Genomic DNA, 21276 nt, shown 5'->3' on the forward strand with positions numbered 1-21276 from the left:
TTCCTTTCACGGTTCAATTCTTCTAGAAATCGTTGCCATTGTGAAAAATGAAAAAGACATGCTGTATCAACTTTACACAGCTTATGACTACCACACTGTGCAGACTTTCGAAATTTCCAAGGCGCATAAAGAGAAAAGATGCTACACCGGAGTACTGTAACTTTCGTGTGTGTTTTTTTTTTTTTTTTTTTACTATCGTCTACTAGTAATTGGAAATCATTAAAGTTATTTTTTTTATCAATTCAACAAGGCCTACCCAAAGCAATAAAACAAAAAACATTTGCAAATGCAGTCCCAGTACTGCACCTATGCCTATGGTAAATGAGTAACATTAATCTCGATCGACCCCTCTGGGAACACGTACAGTAGTACCAATAGCAAATGAATGGCAATCAATCTTTTCTTTTTTAAGCCTTTTTGAAATACTTATATAACCTTTCGTTTTGGACTGTTAATTGAGAAAACGTCACGTTTTCTTTAGCTTTAAGAATGAATAAAATAGTTCAAAATACACAAATAATGGACTCTATATGATTGATTGATACATTTATTGTTGAATTAATAAATAATTACAACAAAGGAGGAGGATGGGCCTTGCCACCCACCCCCTGGACTATATAATCAGAGGAACTTCTTATTACACACTGTGTATACCCACTATCCAAAATCCAGATAGTGAAGATATAGACTAGAGAGAGTACGTGCCTCTTATGTCAGATAATATATCAGTTCCGCTCTCATTCAAAAGGACTAGCTACAGTTTAACATGTTCGGTAAATAATGTATTTATACGAATATGTAGGTATCTGTGTGCTTTTAAAATTCACGGATTGGGTAACTTGCACGTAGCTTAGCTCTCGGCCACGTCATGCGTATGTGTAAGTTAATTAATTAAATCTGTCACTCGGGCAGAGATATCTTCTGAGTTCTGCTGAGTGCTGCATCTTCATAAGCAAGTTGACAGCGTCAGCCGTCGCCTGTCGCCGTAAGCCACTCCACTGACAGGAAGGAAAGGATAAACGCGGTTGGCTATCATATTCGTCTGACTTTCTCAGTATTTACCATCAGTAGGAAGGAAGAGTGAGGGAGAAGCAGTGTAGAAGATTGCAGAGCTGCCTGGTGATCACGATGGCCAGCGTGTGTGGTGATAAACGCCGAGGTATGGACAGCCACGTGGTGGCCAGAAAAAAATCTTACATCTGCTGAGGAACCATGTGTGTGTGTGTGTGTGTGTATGTGTGTGTTATTTGTAGGTAACGTTTCTTGAATATGGTTATTTCCTCTTTTCTTGTCATCATATGCTGTTTTTTTTTTTTTTTTTAAGGTAGGAACGGGTTACATGGAATCCATTATGTTTGGTGGCGAGGTGTAGGCACTAATTAAGATAAGTAAGGTGTCCAGGCCATGTGTACGGAAATGGTGTTTATATCATTAACTTTCACATTGTTGTTTGGTTTTATAGTGCTGTTTTCAAAAGTAAATTTGAACATTCTCGGTCAGACTCTGGTGACAAGTTAATTACGTACGCTGTCCTGAACAGCGCTCATCTGTATGTGAATTTGTGAATTTCATTTGTGTAGTTAGATTAATTATAAACTTTTTTTTGTTGATTTTACAGCTGTATTATTGTAAACTGCTATGATAGATTTTTTTTTATGTACACTCAAATGTTCATCCCATTACAGCCCATAGAAGGCCAGTGAAGTCTCCAACATGCGTCAGGGGCAGCAACAGGCGTGGCAAGGGAGCAATGAGTATAAACCTGGAAACCAATTTCTTTCCTATATTACCTTCAAGGAAAAATATTAGAGTGAAGGTTTATGAAGTGGAGTTTCACTCATTTGGAAACAGAGCCATATATACAAGGAAGCAAAAACTGTGAGTGTCAAACTGTTAGTATTGCATATATATAGGTGTGATAGTGCTCATGTATGGAGATGAAAAAACTTATGGTTCATTGATTGAATTATAAGAAGAAAAGAGAAGATGCATTTTTGCGATCATGTGGCACAGTGAAGCTTAGCTAGTAGAAATAGTTACTTTGATGGTAGATACTCTGTAGCTACATGTTGATTTCTTTTTTAGAATAAGCATTTCTTGATAAGAAGTCCATCCCCTCATTCCCCACTAAACCTCACTATCTCCTCAAACAAGCTTGGAGGCCTGTGGGGAATCATCTTTTTTCAGGGATGAATAAAAAAATGGTGCATCTTTTGCTATCTCCTACAGCTATTTCCATGCCAACTGCTCCTCCAGTTTTGCTAACCGCATGCCTTGCCTCCTATTGTGGCCTTGCTGCACAAGGCTCTTCTTTCTCGCACTCCTATTCTGTCCACGTACCTCTCTAATGCAAGAGTTGACCTGTAGTTACTCTTATTCATTCATACCTTTCCTTAGTAAACTCTGGTACTCCCTGCCTACTTCTGTATTTTCCATCATCCTATGACTTGACCTTATTTAAGAGGGAGGTTTTCAGATGTCCCTTTTTTTTTTTTTTTCTTTTTTACCAGCTCTCACGGACCTGGTCAGGGACAGGCATCTAAGTGTGTATTTTTGTTTAATCATTTTTGTTGGGTGGATTTCTTTTCTTACATAAAAAAAGACAGTGAGCCTCTATCAGAATACCTGACATGTCTCTCAAACAAATGAAAAGTATAACAACCTACTGTTGAAAGTCACTAATTGTTGGCCTCATGAATGACAGCATATGATTGGAGGAATCAGTCTTACAGATACCTTGAAAACCTAATATGCTGCTACCCACAAATCCCAGTTATAAACAATAGAGATTAAATCTCTCTCTCTCTCTCTCTCTCTCTCTCTCTCTCTCTCTCTCTCTCATTACAAAGGAAAAGAAAATTTACTCTCCAAAAGTTGGTTGATTTAGCTTTGGAGAAGTTTTAGAGATTTTGCCATTATTCTACTCAAAGTACCAATGCAGTGTCTTGATATGTAGATAAACATTTGTGTATGGAAATATTGTACATTTTTACCTTGCTGATAATGGATCATAGGAACTTTTTTTTTTTATTTGAATATTTCTTCCAGGGAGACATTTGAATTGATGAAGAAGGCACACCCTAGAGTGTTTGACTCTCATCATCCTGTTGTCTTTGACTCAGACAAGAAAGCTTACAGTGTAGATGTTATTTCTGATGTGGCAAACAGTGAGCAGCAGTCAGCATCTTATGTGGTGAGATTTATAAGTACCTGTATACTGTATATCAAAAATCACAAAACCTTTTTGAACAGACATGGGAGATACTTTCAAGACTAATGAGATAGAACAAGTTTCCTTTGCTAAGTCATTAGTAATTTCAAATGTGATTTTTTTAGGTCTCCAAAATGAATGCAAACTCTCATGAGAAGTGGAGGGTCACCATAACACTGAAGGAAGAGTTGTGTCTGGAAGACCTTCTGGAGATTCTCTATTCCACTCCAGGGCAACATAGTTTTCCTCCGAAGATTATTCAGGTCTCACACACACACACACACACACACACACACACACACACACACACACACACACACACACACACACACACACACACACACGCCCAGTAGCTCAGTGGTTAGAGCGCTGGCTTCACAAGCCAGAGGACCGGGGTTCGATTCCCTGGCCGGGTGGAGATATTTGGGTGTGTCTCCTTTCATGTGTAGCCCCTGTTCACCTAGCAGTGAGTAGGTACTCGGGATGTAAATCGAGGAGTTGTGACCTTGTTGTCCCGGTGTGTGGTGTGTGCCTGGTCTCAGGCCTATCCGAAGATCGGAAATAATGAGCTCTGAGCTCGATCTGTAGGGTAACGTCTGGCTGTCTCGTCAGAGACTGCAGCAGATCAAACAGTGAAACACACGCCCGGTAGCTCAGTGGATAGAGCGCTGACTTCACAAGCCAGAGGACCGGGGTTCGATTTCCCGGCCGGGTGGAGATATTTGGGTGTGTCTCCTTTCACGCACGTGTAGCCCCTGTTCACCTAGCAGTGAGTAGGTACGGGATGTAAATCGAGGAGTTGTGACCTTGTTGTCCCGGTGTGTGGTGTGTGCCTGGTTTCAGACCTATCCGATGATCGGAAATAATGAGCTCTGAGCTCGCTCCGTAAGGTAACGTCTGGCTGTCTCGTCGGAGACTGCAGCAGATCAAAGAGTGAACACGAGCTCTGAGCTCACTCCGTAATGGGGAAGACTGGCTGGGTGACCAGCAGGCAACCGTGGTGAATTACACACACACACACACACACACACACACACACACACACACACACACACACACACACACACACATATACACACACACACATATACACACACACACACACACTGCCTCTTGGCTCAGTGCCTTGTAAGAGTACTATCTCCATGTTCCCTGTGCATTGTAAAATTAACTTAAGAGTTGTAGTGTGAGAGAGCAGGGAGCCCCTTTCAGTGTATGTTAGTCTCACTGTAAATCAAGACTCCACATGGTATGGAATTATATATAATATCACTAGTTATAAAGGAATTGTATATTCATGTAAAAAGTTTATGCTTGTTTTTATTTATCCTGCCCTATTATGATAATGATTACTGTTTATTTTTGCAGTTCCTTGAAGTAATGTTTCACCATTCTCGTGCCCTTAAATACAAATTGGTTGGGCACCGCCACTTCTACTCATTTGATGGTGAATCTGGAACAGTTTACCCCATTGGACCCAACAAGGAGGGTGCCATTGGCTTCTTTGACTCTGTGAGGCCGTCATCATGGAAGAATGGCTCACTCTTGCTGAACATTGATGGTAGAAAATTTTTTTTCTTTGCTATGATCTCCTCCTCCTCCTAGTAAATATAGCTAGGTAAATACACACACACACACACACACACACGGCCCGGTAGCTCAGTGGTTAGAGCGCTGGCTTCACAAGCCAGAGGACCGGGGTTCGATTCCCCGGCCGGGTGGAGATATTTGGGTGTCTCCTTTCACGTGTAGCTCCTGTTCACCTAGCAGTGAGTAGGTACGGGATGTAAATCGAGAAGTTGTGACCTTGTTGTCCCGGTGTGTGGTGTGTGCCTGGTCTCAGGCCTATCCGAAGATCGGAAATAATGAGCTCTGAGCTCGTTCCGTACGGTAACGTCTGGCTGTCTCGTCAGAGACTGCAGCAGATCAAACAATGAATCACACACACACGTAGGGTAATGTCTGGTTGTCTCGTCAGAGACTGCAGCAGATCGAACAGATCGAACAGTGAATTACAAACACACACACACACACACACACACACTGCGTAGTGTAGTGTAGTGGTTAGTACGCTCGACTCACAATTGAGAGGGTCCGGGTTCAAGTCCCGGAAAGCGGCGAGGCAAATGGGCAAGCCTCTTAATGTGTAGCCCCTGTTCACCTAGTAGTAAATAGGTACAGGATGTAACTCGAGGGGTTGTGGCCTTGCTTTCCTGGTGTGTGGAGTGTGTTGTGGTCTCAGTCCTACCCGAAGATCGGTCTATGAGCTCTGAGCTCGCTCCGTAATGGGGAAGATAGGCTGAGTGACCAGCAGGCGACCGAGGTAAACACACACACACACACACACACAGTTAATGAAGGAACTGGATGAAGAGAAGGCAATGGGACCGGATGAAGTCTCAGGCAGAATACTGAAAGAATGTAGGGAAGAACTAGCAAGTCCTATATACAACGTCATAAAATGCTCAATAGAAAATGGAACAGTGCCAGTAGAATGGAAAAGAGCTGAGGTGGTTCCCATATATAAGAGCGGAAGGAAAGAAGAACCTTTAAATTACAGACCGGTATCACTAACTAGTGTAATATGCAAGATGTGTGAAAGAATAATAAAGAAACAATGGATCAAGTTCCTTGAAGACAACAAATTAATATCAAATAGCCAATTTGGTTTTAGAAAAGGACGGTCTTGTGTAACTAATTTATTGAGTTTCTATTCTAGAATAGTTGATAGAGTACAAGAGAGAGAGGATGGGTTGACTGCATCTATTTGGATTTAAAAAAGGCGTTTGACAAAGTGCCACACGCAAGATTACTGTGGAAGTTAGAGGAGAAGGGTGGCTTAAAAGGAAGCACATTGAGATGGATAGAAAATTATTTGAGGGGGAGAGAAATAAGGACGGTAGTTAAAGATATGAAGTCCAAGTGGAGAGCAGTAGAAAGCGGAGTGCCACAGGGGTCAGTATTGGCACCAATACTTTTCCTCATTTATATTAACGACATGCCAGAAGGAGTGAACAGCTACATAAATTTGTTTGCGGATGATACGAAACTGTGCAGAGTTATAAAGCAAAAGGAGGATTGTGAAATACTGCAAGAAGACCTAAATAAGATCTGGGAATGGAGTAAGAAGTGGGAAATGGAATTCAATGTGAACAAAAGCCATGTCATGGAAATGGGAAAGAGTGAAAGACGACCTGTGGGAATCTATAAGATGGGAGATGGAGTAGAACTGGAGAAAGTCAAAAGGAAAAGGACTTAGGAGTGACGATGGAAGAAAACAATCAACCAGTAAGCCATATTGATAGAATTTTTAGAGAAACATATAATTTGCTGAGGAATATTGGAGTAGCATTTCACTACATGGACAAAGAAATGATGAAGAAATTGATAAATACTATAATAAGACCCAGATTGGAATATGCAGGAGTAGTGTGGACCCCTCATAAAAGAAACACATAAGGAAATTGGAGAGGCTACAAAAATGGCTACAAGAATGGTCCCAGAACTTGAAGGGATGACATATGAGGAGAGACTAAAGGCTATGGATCTACCAACCTTGAAACAAAGAAGGGAGAGAGGAGACCTGATACAAGTCTATAAATTGATCAACGGAATGGACCAAGTGGATAATGAGAAACTGATCCTGAGAGAAGAATATGACACCCGAAGCACAAGATCGCATAGTAAAAAGCTGAGAAAGGGAAGATGTCTGAGAGATATTAAAAAATATAATTTCCCGCAGAGATGTATTGAGACGTGGAACAGTTTAGAGGAAGAAGTAGTGTCTGCAATGAGTGTGCACACTTTTAAAGTAAGATTGGATAAGTGTAGATATGGAGACAGGGCCACACGAGCATAAAGCCCAGGCCCTGTAAAACTACAACTAGGTAAATACACACACACACACACACACACTTGAGCCTGCTAAGAGTGTACATGATGGTGGTAAAAGATGCACTAACTCCCATTCACTATCATAGATTGGTGTATAGAGTATAAGAACATTACTACTAAGTTCTTTTAACTTTTCAGTTTCACATGCAGCTTTTTACAAAGAACAAAGTCTTCTTGACTTTGTGAATGGTGTCATGAGTCTACAGGAGTCAGACCTCCACAAAACATTGGATCCACACAAAAAGAGAAGACTGATGCAGGAAATGAAGGACCTCAAAGTAAGTTTAGCACATGACTTGATGAATCTCCTTTTCTTCAGTGTTAAGAACTTTATTTGTGTGTATGTATGTGTATGTGTGTGTATTTACCTAATTTATTTAGTTGTATATTACAGGGTTTGAGCGGGACTCATAGTGACCTGTCTCCATATCTACGTTTGTCCAACTTTTCCTTAAATTTGTGCACACTTTCTGATTCTACAATCTCAATCTTCACTCAGTCCATTCCAGATGTCCACCATTCTATGTGGAAAACTGAACTTCTTAATGATCCTCAGACACTGACTTTTCATGATCTTGGAATGTCCTCTTGTTCGTCTATCTCCATCCTCTGTCAGTGATACCAGGTGTTGTCTATCCGTACAGTTTACTAAATTATACATCGTTATTAGGTCTCCCCTTTCCCATATATCCTTGAAAGATGGTAGTTCCATTTCCTTCATTGGGAAGATCCATTATTTGTGGGACCATCTTTGTAGTGGTCCTTTAGATTCTTTCTGCTTTTTTTTTTTTTATTTATTTTTTTTTTTTTTTTTTTGTCTTTCTGCTGTATGGTGACCATGCCACTGCTGCTTATTCTATTCTAGGTCTCATCTTAGTGGTTTTGATATATATATATATATATATATATATATATATATATATATATATATATATATATATATATAGTGTAAGGTGGTAAGGAAACCTGGGCAGAATTAGGAACACTGTTTATTCTCTTACGTTTCGACAGAGTCTTCTTCAGAGAGTAAATTGACACAGATAGCCTAGCTATACATATACCTCCGAGGCGGATCACCTCGCTGGATGTCTGGCTGGTGGGCGTGCTGATTGGCTGGTGAGAATGAGTCTGGCTGCTGTGCGGGAGAGGTTTTCGAAGCCGTCTCTGTGGTTGGTGGCCTCTCTTGACGCAATGTAGGTGGCTTCCACCAGCTTCCTCTTTCTCTTGTCCAGCCCTGTGTGTACGGCTGTCGCTTGTTCCCATTTTGGCAAATGATTGTACTTCTCTGCATGTACCACGAGGGAGTTCGTAGTTCGTGGTGCATGCAGAGAAGTACAATCATTTGCCAAACTGGGAACAAGCGACAGCCGTGCACACAGGGCTGGACAAGAGGAAGAGGAAGCTGGTGGAAGCCGCCTACATTGTGTCAAGAGAGGCCACCAACCACAGAGACAGCTTCGTAAACCTCTCCCGCACAGCAGCCAGACTCATTCTCACCAGCCAATCAGCGCGCCCACCAGCCAGACGTCCAGCGAGGTGATCCGCCTCGGAGGCATATGTACAGCTAGGCTATCTGTGTCAATTTACTCTCTGAAGAAGACTCTGTCAAACATAAGAGAATAAACAGTGTTCCTAATTCTGCCCAGGTTTCCTACCACCTTTACACTCATTTGTCTGCTTCTTACACATATATATATATATATATATATATATATATATATATATATATATATATATATATATATATATATATATATATATATATATATATATATATATATATATATATATATATATATATATATATATATATATATATATATATATATATATATATATATATATATATATATATATATATATATATATATATATATATATATATATATATATATATATATATATATATATATATATATATATATATATATATATATATATATATATATATATATATATATATATATATATATATATATATATATATATATATATATATATATATATATATATATATATATATATATATATATATATATATATATATATATATATTTATTTATTTATTTATTTATTTATTTATTTATTTTTTTTTTTTTGGTCATGCTCTTAACTATGTAACTGAATGCCATCCTGATGTTAGTTAGTGTCTTGTGTTGAAGCAGATAATCCATTTATGTGTCTTTCTGGAGTTAGGATGTCTTGTATAATCACTCCCAGGTCTTTCTCTTCACTCCTTTTCATTATAATCTCTTTTCCTATTTTATATTCCCATGTAGGGACTACTACTTTTACCCTGTTATTAAATTCTGATCTCCACTTGGCTACATTCCCAGATCTTGTCAATATCTTTCTGCAATTCCATAGTCACTGATGTTCATTATTACTCTCAAAAAACTTCACATCATCTGCAAACAAATTTATGTAGCTACTCAAACCCTCTTGTATATCGTTGACATACTATACTTCGTACATAATTGATGCCAGCACCGAATCTTGTGGTATGTCACTAGTTACTGTGCTCCAGCTTAATGGGGTGTCTCTTATCACTGTCCTCATTTCTCTATCTGTTAGTAGTTTGTCATCTAACTTAAGATATTCCCCTGTTTTCCTCCAAAGTGTTCTATTTTCCATAGGAGTCTTCTATGTGGTACTCTGTTAAAAGCCTTCTTGATATCTAAATACATGGTGTCAACCAACCCAGCCATCTTGCCCTTGTACTTCATCTATTACTCTTGTATAAAAGCTTAGTAAATTTCTTATGCATGATCTTCCTTTTCTGAAACCAAAGTGGGAGTTATTTATTTCACTTGCCTCCAGATATCCCAACCATTTTTCTTTAATAAACGATTTCACAGATTTTTCCCACAACAGTAGTTAGTGTCACTGGTCTATAGTTTAGGGGTTCAGTCTTTTTTTCTCCTATATACTTGTGGACTATACAGGTTGAACCTCCTTAATCCGGTATTCTTTTATCCGGCAACACCTGTAATCCGGCAAAATTTTTGTTTGCTAGAATTTTTGAATTGGCTGGAGTAATTTGCCGGACCACCGCTAGGACGCGGCGGCGTTGTACTGTATTTTGGAGGCCGGGCATTCTGGGTCAAATTTGGATCAGTACCATGGTGCGGCTCATTGCAAGCACCACCCCCCGGGTGCATAAAATTTTTTTTCTGTAATATTTGCCCCTAAACATGGCTTCCAAGCAACCAGGAAGTGATAGTGTTGTGTGTGAACCAAAGAAAAAGCAAAAACATAATTATTATGACAATATCATTGCAACAGAAAGTGGACCTATTGAGGATGCTAGATACAGGTGTTTCAGTGCGGAGCCTATGCCAACAGTACAACATTGGCTCATCAACCGTCTATGATATAAAAAAGCAGAAGAATCAACTTCTCAAGTTTTACAGTGAATGTGAAAGCAAGAAGAACATGGAGGTTCATAGAACACTTAAGGAGGGTAAAAGCAGTGATTTAGACAGTGTTCTCATACAGTGGTTTAAGCTTTGGTGCGCTGGTAACGTCCCTGTGTCCGGCGAGATGATAATGGCGCAGACAAAAATTTTTCATGCTGAACTTATTTACAGCGGGTTTTTCTTTATACTTCTGCATGTATATTTTCATGTACAACTATCATATATCAAAACAATATTACAGCTACACATGTATAATGGAAGGTAAGTATATAGAAGGTGTTTTGGGGACCACCTATAGTTTGAAATTTTCCATGATCCTGCAAGTCTAAGGTCCGGTGGTTGCCGGATTTGGAAGGTTCAACCTGTACTTGTTCTTTTCCACTCCCTTGATACCTTGCCTTCCATTAGAGAGCTGTAGATCACATCCCAAATTAGTTCCACCAATTATTCTCTACATTCTCTCAGTATTCATCCTGACGCTCCATCTGGCCCCATTCCCTTTCTTTCGTCAACTTTTTCTAGTAATTCTTTAATTTTCTGTTTTTGCACTACATCATTTCTTAATTCTTCTTGTGTCTCTTGGTTGCTTGGCTCTATGAAGTCTTCCTCTTCATTAAATATTGATTTAAAGCTCTCATTCATAAGTTCACTCATTTCTTCCATTGTTTGATACATCCTCTTTCCCATAATTAACTTAATAATGGTCTATCATTTTTCCATCTATATACTTATAAAAAGCTTGGGTTCCTCCTCACATCTCTTCACTATACTTTAGTCAAAACTTTTCTCTTCCTCTCTTCTTATTCTAAGTGTTGAATGAATCATTATACAGGAATACATTGTTAAATTAACATGTCTAGCTTTTACCCATCAATTTAAAAATGCCTACATTATAATGATAATTTCTTCCTCTTTCACATATCTTTACCATGTCCAGCCTTACCAAAATAGTTTTTTCTATTTATCACTTGAAGGAAGATTAGTAAATTTTATAATGATTTTCCAGATTTGTGTGACTTTTTCCCATGTTTCCCATGTGTACAAGATCATATCCATCACTGAGAGAGGTGCCAACAGACAAACATTCCCTTGTAAAGATCAAAAGACTGGTTTGACAAAATACATCACCGTGGTGGATTACTTCAAGTATGTTCATGGCAAAAACCTTTATTTTCCCAACTTCAACTGTGTCCAGGTTGCTCCATCTGAAAAGAACATATTTCTGCCAATGGAGGTATGACTGATTCTATTATTCAAATTTTCATGTTAATTATTAGTTGTTTCTTGAAATTTAGAACATTTATTCAAGAGTCACTAACTGTTTATTTCTGGTTGTATGACTAGTCTATTTTTGTGGTTTTAAAATATTTTGCATTTGATACACATCTTTATTTAACATGGGGAAAAATTGCATGATGTGTATAATTCAAGATACTTCTTGGTAGTAGGTGTTCTTGCAGCTTGTAGGCTTGTGATACCAGCTACAGTTTGCTCTGGATAAACATCACATCTGCACTACAATACTACTGATATATATGCAAAGAAATATTTTGAAGTAATACATTTACTATTATTAATAGATATTATTGTGAATTTGTAGTTTTGCAGAATTGCTAGTGCACAAAAAGTTAAGAAATTGGCTGACCAGGAGATAGCCCATTTTTTAAGGGTAGCAGCTGTTGCTCCTGCAGAGAGGAGAAAGCAAATATGTAAACTATATGACCAAAATAATTTCTCTGAAGATTCAATGCTGAAGAGCCTTGGACTTACCATTGAGAAGAATGTAATGTATTTTTATTTTTATTTTATTTAATGCCAGAATTATTAATTTACATCTCTTATGTGCCATAATATGTTATAGACCTTATTTTTCTTCACTCCTGTGGAAATGTATGCTTGCATATGTCCTTTTTATTTGGCATTCCAGCAGCCTCAGCAACATAACTATTTAGTTATTCTCTCTCCAGCCATTAAAAATAGCTGGGCGTGTGTTGCCGCCTCCTTTACTGCACCTGAGTCACATGGTGGAGCCTCATGATGGGATGTGGGATGTGAGGGGCTGCAGGTTCTTCCAAGGAGCTCTCATAAGGAGTTGGATAGTTGTTAATTATAACACAGAACGGGTTAGCTTATCACACATCAGGTATGAGGTCGTATGTAATTGGCTACATGTATCCTAATATTTATTTGATCTAGTTTTATATTTGTGTAAATTTATGTCATGATGAGCTGGAACTATTTGAAAATTGATTCATATTAAGTACCTGCTGATTGATTTTTGAACACAGTGCTGTAGTACTGCTGAATATCATCTGGCATATGCCTCATGGGCATCGTTTTGTCCTTTATGTGGTCTGACATTTTGAAGATTACTGTATTTCAGCTTTAAGGAGACTGGGACTTGTTGACACACTTTTTTACATTCTCAGTAATGTAAGAAAAACTACAAAGAATTTTGTTTCTTTATGTTTTCATTGATAAATGCAAACATTCATCTTAGTTTTCATTTCCAAAGCAAAGCTCTGAACTACTTAGAGAAATATATTATTGTACCAACATAGCAAATTTATTGTATATAATTGTAGGTTTAGATACATAGTATCTGCAAAACTAAATTTTATGGATTCATTTAAAATAATAATTTAAAAAAAAGTTGATTCTTGTGTTCGAGCCATTTCTGGAATTGCAGGATAAAAATTTCTTCCAGAAGCTAATTAATAAATGTATCAGCATAAATATTTCTCAAAAGTTATATAGATTTATATAATTTGAAAATAGATTGGTAATAAATATACCAATGATATTCATATATTGTTGGTTCTGTGCCAATTTGCCCCAGTTTTGTTGTGGCAACTTACTCCAATTATGCCACTAATGTAAACTAATAATTTATTTATTGATTAAGAAACTTTTATGATCTATTTCAAGGGTAAATATTCCTTGAACCCTAAGACAAATTATGGTTAAAATGAATATCACTCATCTATAATTAGATGCTTATTAGAAGAAACTATAAGTGATTGGAAATCTACTTAACAATATGAAAATGAATTTTTCCTCACTCCATTGAAATCTTGTGAGATTCTAATATGGCTGCATGTTGGTGAGTGAGGCCCCATGAAGTGATTACCTGGTGTGAGTAGCAGTGCTATTAAGTGATAAATAATGGAACTATTTCAAATGTGCCAATTTGCCCCAGGCTCCACGTTTGCAATTAGGATTCATGATATTTTATTTTATTTTTTCAATTAATTGATTAGTTAATTAATTTATTTCATTTTATTATTTTTTTTATTGGTAGAACCTTCATTGAACATCTACTGAGGCTGGGCAAAGGGTATGGTATGGAGTTTAATGATCCAATGACCATACAAGATATGCCAAGAGCTCGTATTGAGGAACATTTTATCTACTTTAAAAGGATGTTCCCAGATTTGCAGCTGATCATAGTTGTCTTGGATAAGAATGATGAATTATATGGTAAGAAATGTGACATGTATGAGATGCTTGGTATTTATAAAAGTACAAACACCAATAGATATATTTGTTAAGTTGTGCAGTTTCTATTTGTGAGTAAAGGGATAAGCAGTGAAAAGTATGAAGCTGAGGGTGTAAGTGACTGGAAAGATTGGGAACTGTTGATTATGAAGAAATTTAAAACATTAGGAACTGTCTTGTATTGATCAACTGGCCTTAAGGAATCTCGATCATTGTTTTATTATTTTCTGAACCATCAAAATTTTTAATCTAAGCATCATATAATATTCCTGTTGTTCTCATTGTCACTTTAATGCATTGTATATGTGAACTGTGATCTATATTGTCTTTTTTTCCTTGTTTCCATCTCTTTTGGAGTTTCTTTAAGGTTCAGAACAACTATGTATGACAACTCCCTTTTCTTTGACAGGTCGTCTTAAAAAAATAGGAGATATAGACATTGGTGTCATCACCCAGTGTCTTCAGGCATCAACTGTGAGGCTTTGTAAAGAGTCAACAATGTTTGGTGTACTATTGAAGATTAATGCTAAAATGGGAGGGATAAACAATGTCATAGCAAATCCCTCAAGCCCAGCGGTATGCTTCTGTTAATAAGATTTACAGTGTTGTATGTTTTGTGGTAGTGTGCCTTCTTTTCTTTTATTAATTTTCCATTAGAGTTTATTTTGACAGGAATAATGTCCTGGCTAATGTGGAATCCTTTTATGGGAATGAAAATTCTGCAGCTTGTCAGAAAATATAATTTGTATCCATGATTCACCTTTGATTATTGTGTTGAAAGGTTTTATTGAGGATCTGCATGTTCATTATTACTGTGAAAAAAAAGAAGTTATTTGGTCATGTTCTCTCATGTGACATGTGTTCCTGTAGTGCAGAGAGAAAATGATAAAAACTAACTTCATGGAATGTGTTAAGCATCTCAAGGGTGATAGATAAGTTTTAATACCTATTTGTGTTTTTAGATTTTCAACCATTCAGTAATGATTATGGGTGCTGACGTCAATCACCCGTCAGCTGGGGATGGTATTTCTCCTTCAATGGCAGCCTGTGTTGCCTCTCTAGACAGGCACGCATCAATGTATGCTGTGGAAGTGATGCCACAAGATCATCGGGTGGAAATTATTCAAGATTTAAAGCAGATGGTTAAGTAAGATATACCTACTTAATATACTTATACCAAGGAGATTGATACACTCGTATGAAACAATTTCTTCTTAAGTTCATGCCATAGCCCAAATACTTTAATATTTTCTTGATATGTTTGCAGGAATCTGATAATGTCTCATAGAAAGGTGCAAAGAAGGTGGCCCGACAAAATAGTGATGTATCGTGATGGAGTGAGTGAATCGGAGTTCATCACTGTGTTGCTGCACGAGGTGAAGTCCATACGGCAGGCTTGTGCTGAGGTGAATCAGGATTACAAGCCAGGTATCACCTTCCTCATTGTTCAGAAACGTCATCATACAAGGTAGGCTCTTCTCTTACTGGAATGTAGTGGTTGTAGTCTGTCCTGTCACATATATGAGAGAGCAATTAATCTGTAAAAGAGATCAGTATTGATTTGCCTCCCTTATATTCATCTTGGTCACCAAATATTGCCATTTTTAAATGTCTCCTTAGGGGTTTAAATTTAGCACTCAGTTATGCTGCTAGAGGTATAATTAAAAAAAATAATAAATTAAAATACTATCTTCTGATTATTAGAATTTTTTTTTTACTTAAAGAAGAATCTTTTAGACAGTAATGAAATATATTAGAGTTCCTAAGAATGTAGCATAGATCATAAACATTTTTCAGTTTGAAGCAAAGTAAAAACTCTAAATAATACTAATTTCTTCAACTGATAAATAATTTTTATATAATTTTTTTTTCTTCAAATACTAATGGAATCTGTAAGCTTTTCTTGATTTCCATATCTGAAGAACTTGTACGTTATTTACAGTCCCTACATTGGTATTTCAATCCATTTGGTTTGACATTACTATAATCTTCTTTGTATTCTTTTCCTTGCATACCTGTGGATTGTCTTGTGCCTCAATCAAGCATGACTGCTTTCAGATTCTTTTGTCATAAAGATGAAGGGGTTGGAAGATGCAGGAATATTCCCCCTGGAACAGTAGTGGACACTAGCATCACCCATCCCAGTGAGAGAGACTTCTATTTATGTTCACATCAAGTAAGTCCATAACTCCACATTTATTATGTGTATTAGTACATATATACAATGTTTCCTCTGATTTTTATTCAAAATGGGCACTGGCCAAAAAAACAAAAAGATGGAAAAAAAGGCCTAATCCAGAGGATTAACTAGATCAAATTTAATAGTATATGATAAAGAATGCATAACTTCATGCAAGCTGTTTCAGCAAGAGACGAGATGTGAAGTTTCCATTTGTGATTAATGGTAAAGGGCAGACCAAGGTTATTTAGTGTAATAGCAAGGGACAGCTGAGTGTCATTGAAATAGAGGGGATAGTTATCTGGAATGTTGTGTTGATTTGATAGATGGAAGAATTGAGTTTTGAGGCATTGAACAGCACTTCTTTTGCTCTGTCCCAATCAGAAATTTTAGAGAGATCATAAGTCAGGCATTCTGTGACTTCCCTGCATGAATTGTTTACTTTCTTAAGAATTAGAAGTATATGAAAAGATTTGGAAAAGTGCAGGGTGATGTCATCAGTGTAGGAGTGGATAGAACAAGAAATTTGGCTTAGATCATTGATGAATAATAGGATGAGGTAGGGCAGAATCCAGAACACCATGGTTGATAGATTTAAGAGAACAGTAACTGTTTACTACAGCAACAATAAAACATTTGTAATGGAAACTTGAGATGAAATACAGAGAGAAGGATAGAAGCCATATGAGGATAATTTGGAAATCAGAGCTTCGTACAAGACGATCAAATGCTTTTTGAAGGTTAATGTTTAGAAAACATTGTTGGAAATTAGCTTAATCAAAGGCATTAAGTAGTTGGAAAATAGAGGAGAGTGTGGTATAAACCATGAATCTAATTCATCTTCAGCAAGTGTTTGAGCAAATAGTTAGTCTTTAGAGAAAGATGAGATGACAGTAGTCATGGGCTGTAACAGAGAAAGGAAAGATGAAGAAGAAAAGTTGTAGGTATTTTTGGCTAGATGCCATGAACCATGAGAGGAATTAGCTTTGGAAAAGTTTTGACAATTTTTATTGATGAAGTGGTTTTTGGGTAGTTAAAGAATAGTCAGTGAATTAATTCAAGGTTTGGAAAGTTTAGGGTGAGAGAAAGAGTAAGGAATGTTTTCTTCCATGCTGGAGATGATTGCCCTTATTATGTGTCCAGAAAACAGAGATGGATGATGGCTGATACTGTAATGGTTATTGCACTCAACTTACATCTATTGAGAGAAGTGTTGGCTGAAATATTTAAGTAGTTGATGAAACTATTCTACATTGTATCCTATTCTGTTGAGTTCTTGTTTGCTTATTGGTAAAGTACATGATGTAAAAAACCCAGTTTTCAGTGTATTGAATTCAATTTATGAAGTAATTAACAAGCTGTTTAGGCCATTGAGGCAGTGTGTGTACATTTTGAGATTTTTTAAAATTTATTTCTAGGGAATACAAGGTACAACAAGACCTACACATTACCATGTGTTGTGGGATGACAACAATATGGCAATGGATGAACTAGAAACACTCACATACAGCATGTGTCATCTGTATTCCCGATGCAACAAAGCCGTGTCTCTACCAACACCAGCCTACTATGCACATCTGGCTGCATTTAGGTATGTATTGGTGTTACAGGATTTTAAGCTTTCATTCCTTTATGTTGCTGACATTACTAAAATTGTCAGTAGATAATTCTTGTGCCCTATAGCTTATGCAAGTAAGTAACAGATGCAAGTTTGCATTTCATGTACACCTAGCTCTGTCACAATAGTTGAAATTAAGTATGATAACAAGTTTGTGTTAATAGGAGAAATTAGAAATACATATACATTGCAATTGTACATTAAGACTTCTTGCAGACAGTTATGATTTTGTCTTGAGAGAGGTAAACAAAGGTGGCACACATTTTAACCTGTACAAGTTCTAGCACAGGAGTTGTATTCCAGTTATCGTATCCCAGTTGTACTGAATATAGTCCAAACAACGTTCATTTTATCCTTTCTATTCATATTGTTCAATTTCTTTATGTATGTATACAATGTCGTGTGTGTGTGTGTGTGTAATTCATTACGGTCGTCTGCTGATCACCCAGCCAACCTTTTCATGTTATGGAGCGAGCTCAGAGCCCATAGACCATGTGTGTGTGTGTATTTACCTAGTTGTATTGTACAGGGTTCAAGTAGGGCTCATTGTGTGTGCATGTGTGTGTGTGTGTATATTTTACCCAGTTGTATTTACCTAGTTGTAGTTTTACAGGCTTTACGCTTGTGTGGCCCCGTCTCCATATCTACACTTATGCAACTTTTCTTTAAAACTATGCACACTCGTTGCTGACACCACTTCTTCACTCAAACTGTTCCACGTCTTGACACATCTTTGCGGGAAACTATACTTTTTAACATCTCTCAGACATCTTCCCTTCCTCAATTTTTTACTATGCAATCTTGTGCTGTGTGTGTGTGTGTGTGTGTGTGTGTGTGTGTGTGTGTGTGTGTGTGTGTGTGTGTGTGTGTGTGTGTGTGTGTGTGTGTGTGTGTGTGTGTGTGTGTGTGTATTTACCTAGTTGTATTTATAGTTATAGTTTTACAGGGCCTGGGCTTTATGCTCGTGTGGCCACGTCTCCATATCTACACTTACCCAATCTTACTTTAAAAGTATGCACACTCGTTGCAGACACTACTTCTTCATTTAAACTGTTGCATGTCTCAATATATCTTTGCGGGAAACTATATTTTTTAACATCTCTCTGACAGCTTCCTTTTCTCAGCTTTTTACTATGCGATCTTGTGCTTCGGATGTCGTATTCTTCTCTCAGGATCAGTTTCTCATTATCCACTTGGTCCATTCTGTTGATCAATTTATAAACTTGTATCAGATCTCCTCTCTCCCTTCTTTGTTCCATGGTTGGTAGATCCATAGCCTTTAGTCTCTCCTCATATGTCATCCCTTCAAATTCTGGAACCATTCTTGTAGCCATTTTTTGTAGTCTCTCCAAATTCCTTATGTGTTTCTTTTCATGAGAGGTCCACACTACTCTTGCATATTCCAATCTGGGTCTTATTATAGTACTTATCAATTTCTTCATCATTTCTTTGTCCATGTAGTGAAATGCTACTCCAATATTCCTTAGTAAATTATATGTTTCTCTAAAAATTCTATCAATATGGCTTACTGGTTGATTGTTTTCTTCTATCTTCACTCCTAAGTCCTTTTCCTTTTTTACTTTCTCCAGTTCTACTCCATCTCCCATCTTATAGATTCCCACCGGTCATCTTTCACTCTTTCCCATTTCCATAACATGGCTTTTGTTCACATTGAATGTCATTTCCCACTTTTTACTCCATTCCCAGATCTTATTTAGGTCTTCTTGCAGTATTTCACAATCCTCCTTTTGCTTTATAACTCTGCACAGTTTTGTATCGTCCGCAAACAAATTTATGTAGCTGTTCACTCCTTCTGGCATGTCATTAATATAAATGAGGAAAAGTATTGGTGCCAATACTGACCCCTGTGGCACTCCGCTTTCTACTGCTCTCCATTTTGACTTCATTTCTTTAACTACCGTCCTTATTTCTCTCCCCCTCAAATAATTTTCTATCCATCTCAATGTGCTTCCTTTTAAGCCACCCTTCTCCTCTAACTTCCACAGTAATCTTGCATGTGGCACTTTGTCAAACGCCTTTTTTAAATCCAAATAAATGCAGTCAACCCATCCCTCTCTCTCTTGTACTCTATCAACTATTCTAGAATAGAAACTCAATAAATTAGTTACACAAGACCATCCTTTTCTAAAACCAAATTAGCTATTTGATATTAATTTGTTGTCTTTAAGGAACTCGATCCATTGTTTCTTTATTATTCTTTCACACATCTTGCATATTACACTAGTTAGTGATACCAGTCTGTAATTTAGAGGTTCTTCCTTCCTTCCGCTCTTATATATGGGAATCACCTCGGCTCTTTTCCATTTTACTGGCACTGTTCCATTTTCTATTGAGCATTTTATGATGTATATAGGACTTGCTAGTTCTTCCCTACATTCTTTCAGTATTCTGCCTGAGACTTCATCTGGTTCCATTGCCTTCTCTTTATTGTGTGTGTGTGTGTGTGTGTGTGTGTGTGTGTGTGTGTGTTCACTGTTTTGATCTCTGACGAGACAGCCAGACGTTACCCTACGGAACGAGCTCAGAGCTCATTGTTTTTGATCTTCGGATAGGCCTGAGACCAGGCACACACCACACACCGGGACAACAAGGTCACAACTCCTCGATTTACATCCCGTACCTACTCACTGCTAGGTGAACAGGGGCTACACGTCAAAGGAGACACACCCAAATATCTCCACCCGGCCGGGGAATCGAACCCTGGTCCTCTGGCTTGTGAAGCCAGCGCTCTAACCACTGAGCTACCGGGCTGTGTGTGTGTGTGTGTGTGTGTGTGTCTGTCTTATTCATCTAGTTGTATTTACGTAGTTATGAGATATAGGATTAGAGCCAGACTAGCCTTGTGCTGTCCAGTTTTCCTATAATCTTTTATTCACATTTTCTTCAGGTTTATAGATAGCCACACACAGTCTCATCCAAAGTTTATTCCATGCTACCATAATTCTGTGAGGAAAGCTATGTTTCTTGGTGTCTCTTCTGCAAATATTCCTTTTCAATTTCCTTCCATGTCCTCTGGAGCTTTCATATCTGGTATCACAAGATCATCCCTGCCCAATTTCTACATCAGATGTTGATCACTAGAATCACCACACCTGTATGGTTAAGTTTGCACCAGGATAATGTTTACAAGTTGCAATTAACTTAGCAATGTGGTCCATTGGAAGCACAAACAATTTATAGAAATTTAGTGATTTTTATCTCTGCTTTTTAGGGCCAAAGTGCACATCAGTGATTTATTTGATCAGTATGATGGCTCAGAAGGTGTGACCAAGGAGGATATTATGAATGCAGCCAGAATGGACAACAGTCACCCCTTGTCCTACACAATGTACTATGTGTGAGAAGGTAGTAAGTGTAGTTCTCTGCCTATCAAAATTTGGAAATCACAAAAGGAAGAGGAATCTCATCACTTTTGATGTGTTGTTATTATTATTAG

At 37.5% G+C, this 21276-nt stretch overlaps 1 protein-coding gene across 2 annotated transcripts; it reads left to right on the forward strand.

Moving 5' to 3' along the window:
- Positions 1 to 613: 613 nt before the first annotated feature.
- Positions 614 to 21276, forward strand: LOC123514034 (protein argonaute-2-like). 2 transcript variants are annotated; one of them, XM_045271612.1, is made up of 16 exons: positions 614 to 1159; positions 1686 to 1878; positions 3049 to 3193; positions 3337 to 3474; positions 4580 to 4772; positions 7244 to 7383; positions 11531 to 11758; positions 12125 to 12307; positions 12492 to 12667; positions 13826 to 14004; positions 14432 to 14598; positions 14985 to 15169; positions 15290 to 15490; positions 16081 to 16198; positions 17620 to 17792; positions 21052 to 21276. In XM_045271612.1, the coding sequence occupies exons 1-16, from the start codon at positions 1129 to 1131 to the stop codon at positions 21179 to 21181; spliced, it is 2580 nt and encodes an 859-aa protein (XP_045127547.1). In that variant the 5' UTR covers positions 614 to 1128; the 3' UTR covers positions 21182 to 21276. The 2 variants fall into 2 exon arrangements, 1 of the variants encoding a protein (XP_045127547.1); XR_006677501.1 differs by lacking the exon at positions 21052 to 21276 and having other exon boundaries at positions 15290 to 15450; positions 17620 to 17758.

The sequence above is a fragment of the Portunus trituberculatus genome, chromosome 37 (assembly GCF_017591435.1).
Source record: "Portunus trituberculatus isolate SZX2019 chromosome 37, ASM1759143v1, whole genome shotgun sequence".
NCBI lineage: Eukaryota > Metazoa > Arthropoda > Malacostraca > Decapoda > Portunidae > Portunus > Portunus trituberculatus.

Excerpts from the sequence above, each read along its gene's own strand:
- LOC123514034 (XM_045271612.1), top strand. The coding sequence starts at position 1,129 with ATGGCCAGCGTGTGTGGTGATAAACGCCGAG. Across the intron at positions 3,194-3,336 it reads AGCAGTCAGCATCTTATGTG|GTCTCCAAAATGAATGCAAA; the intron begins GTGAGATTTATA and ends TGATTTTTTTAG. Across the intron at positions 17,793-21,051 it reads GCACATCTGGCTGCATTTAG|GGCCAAAGTGCACATCAGTG; the intron begins GTATGTATTGGT and ends TCTGCTTTTTAG.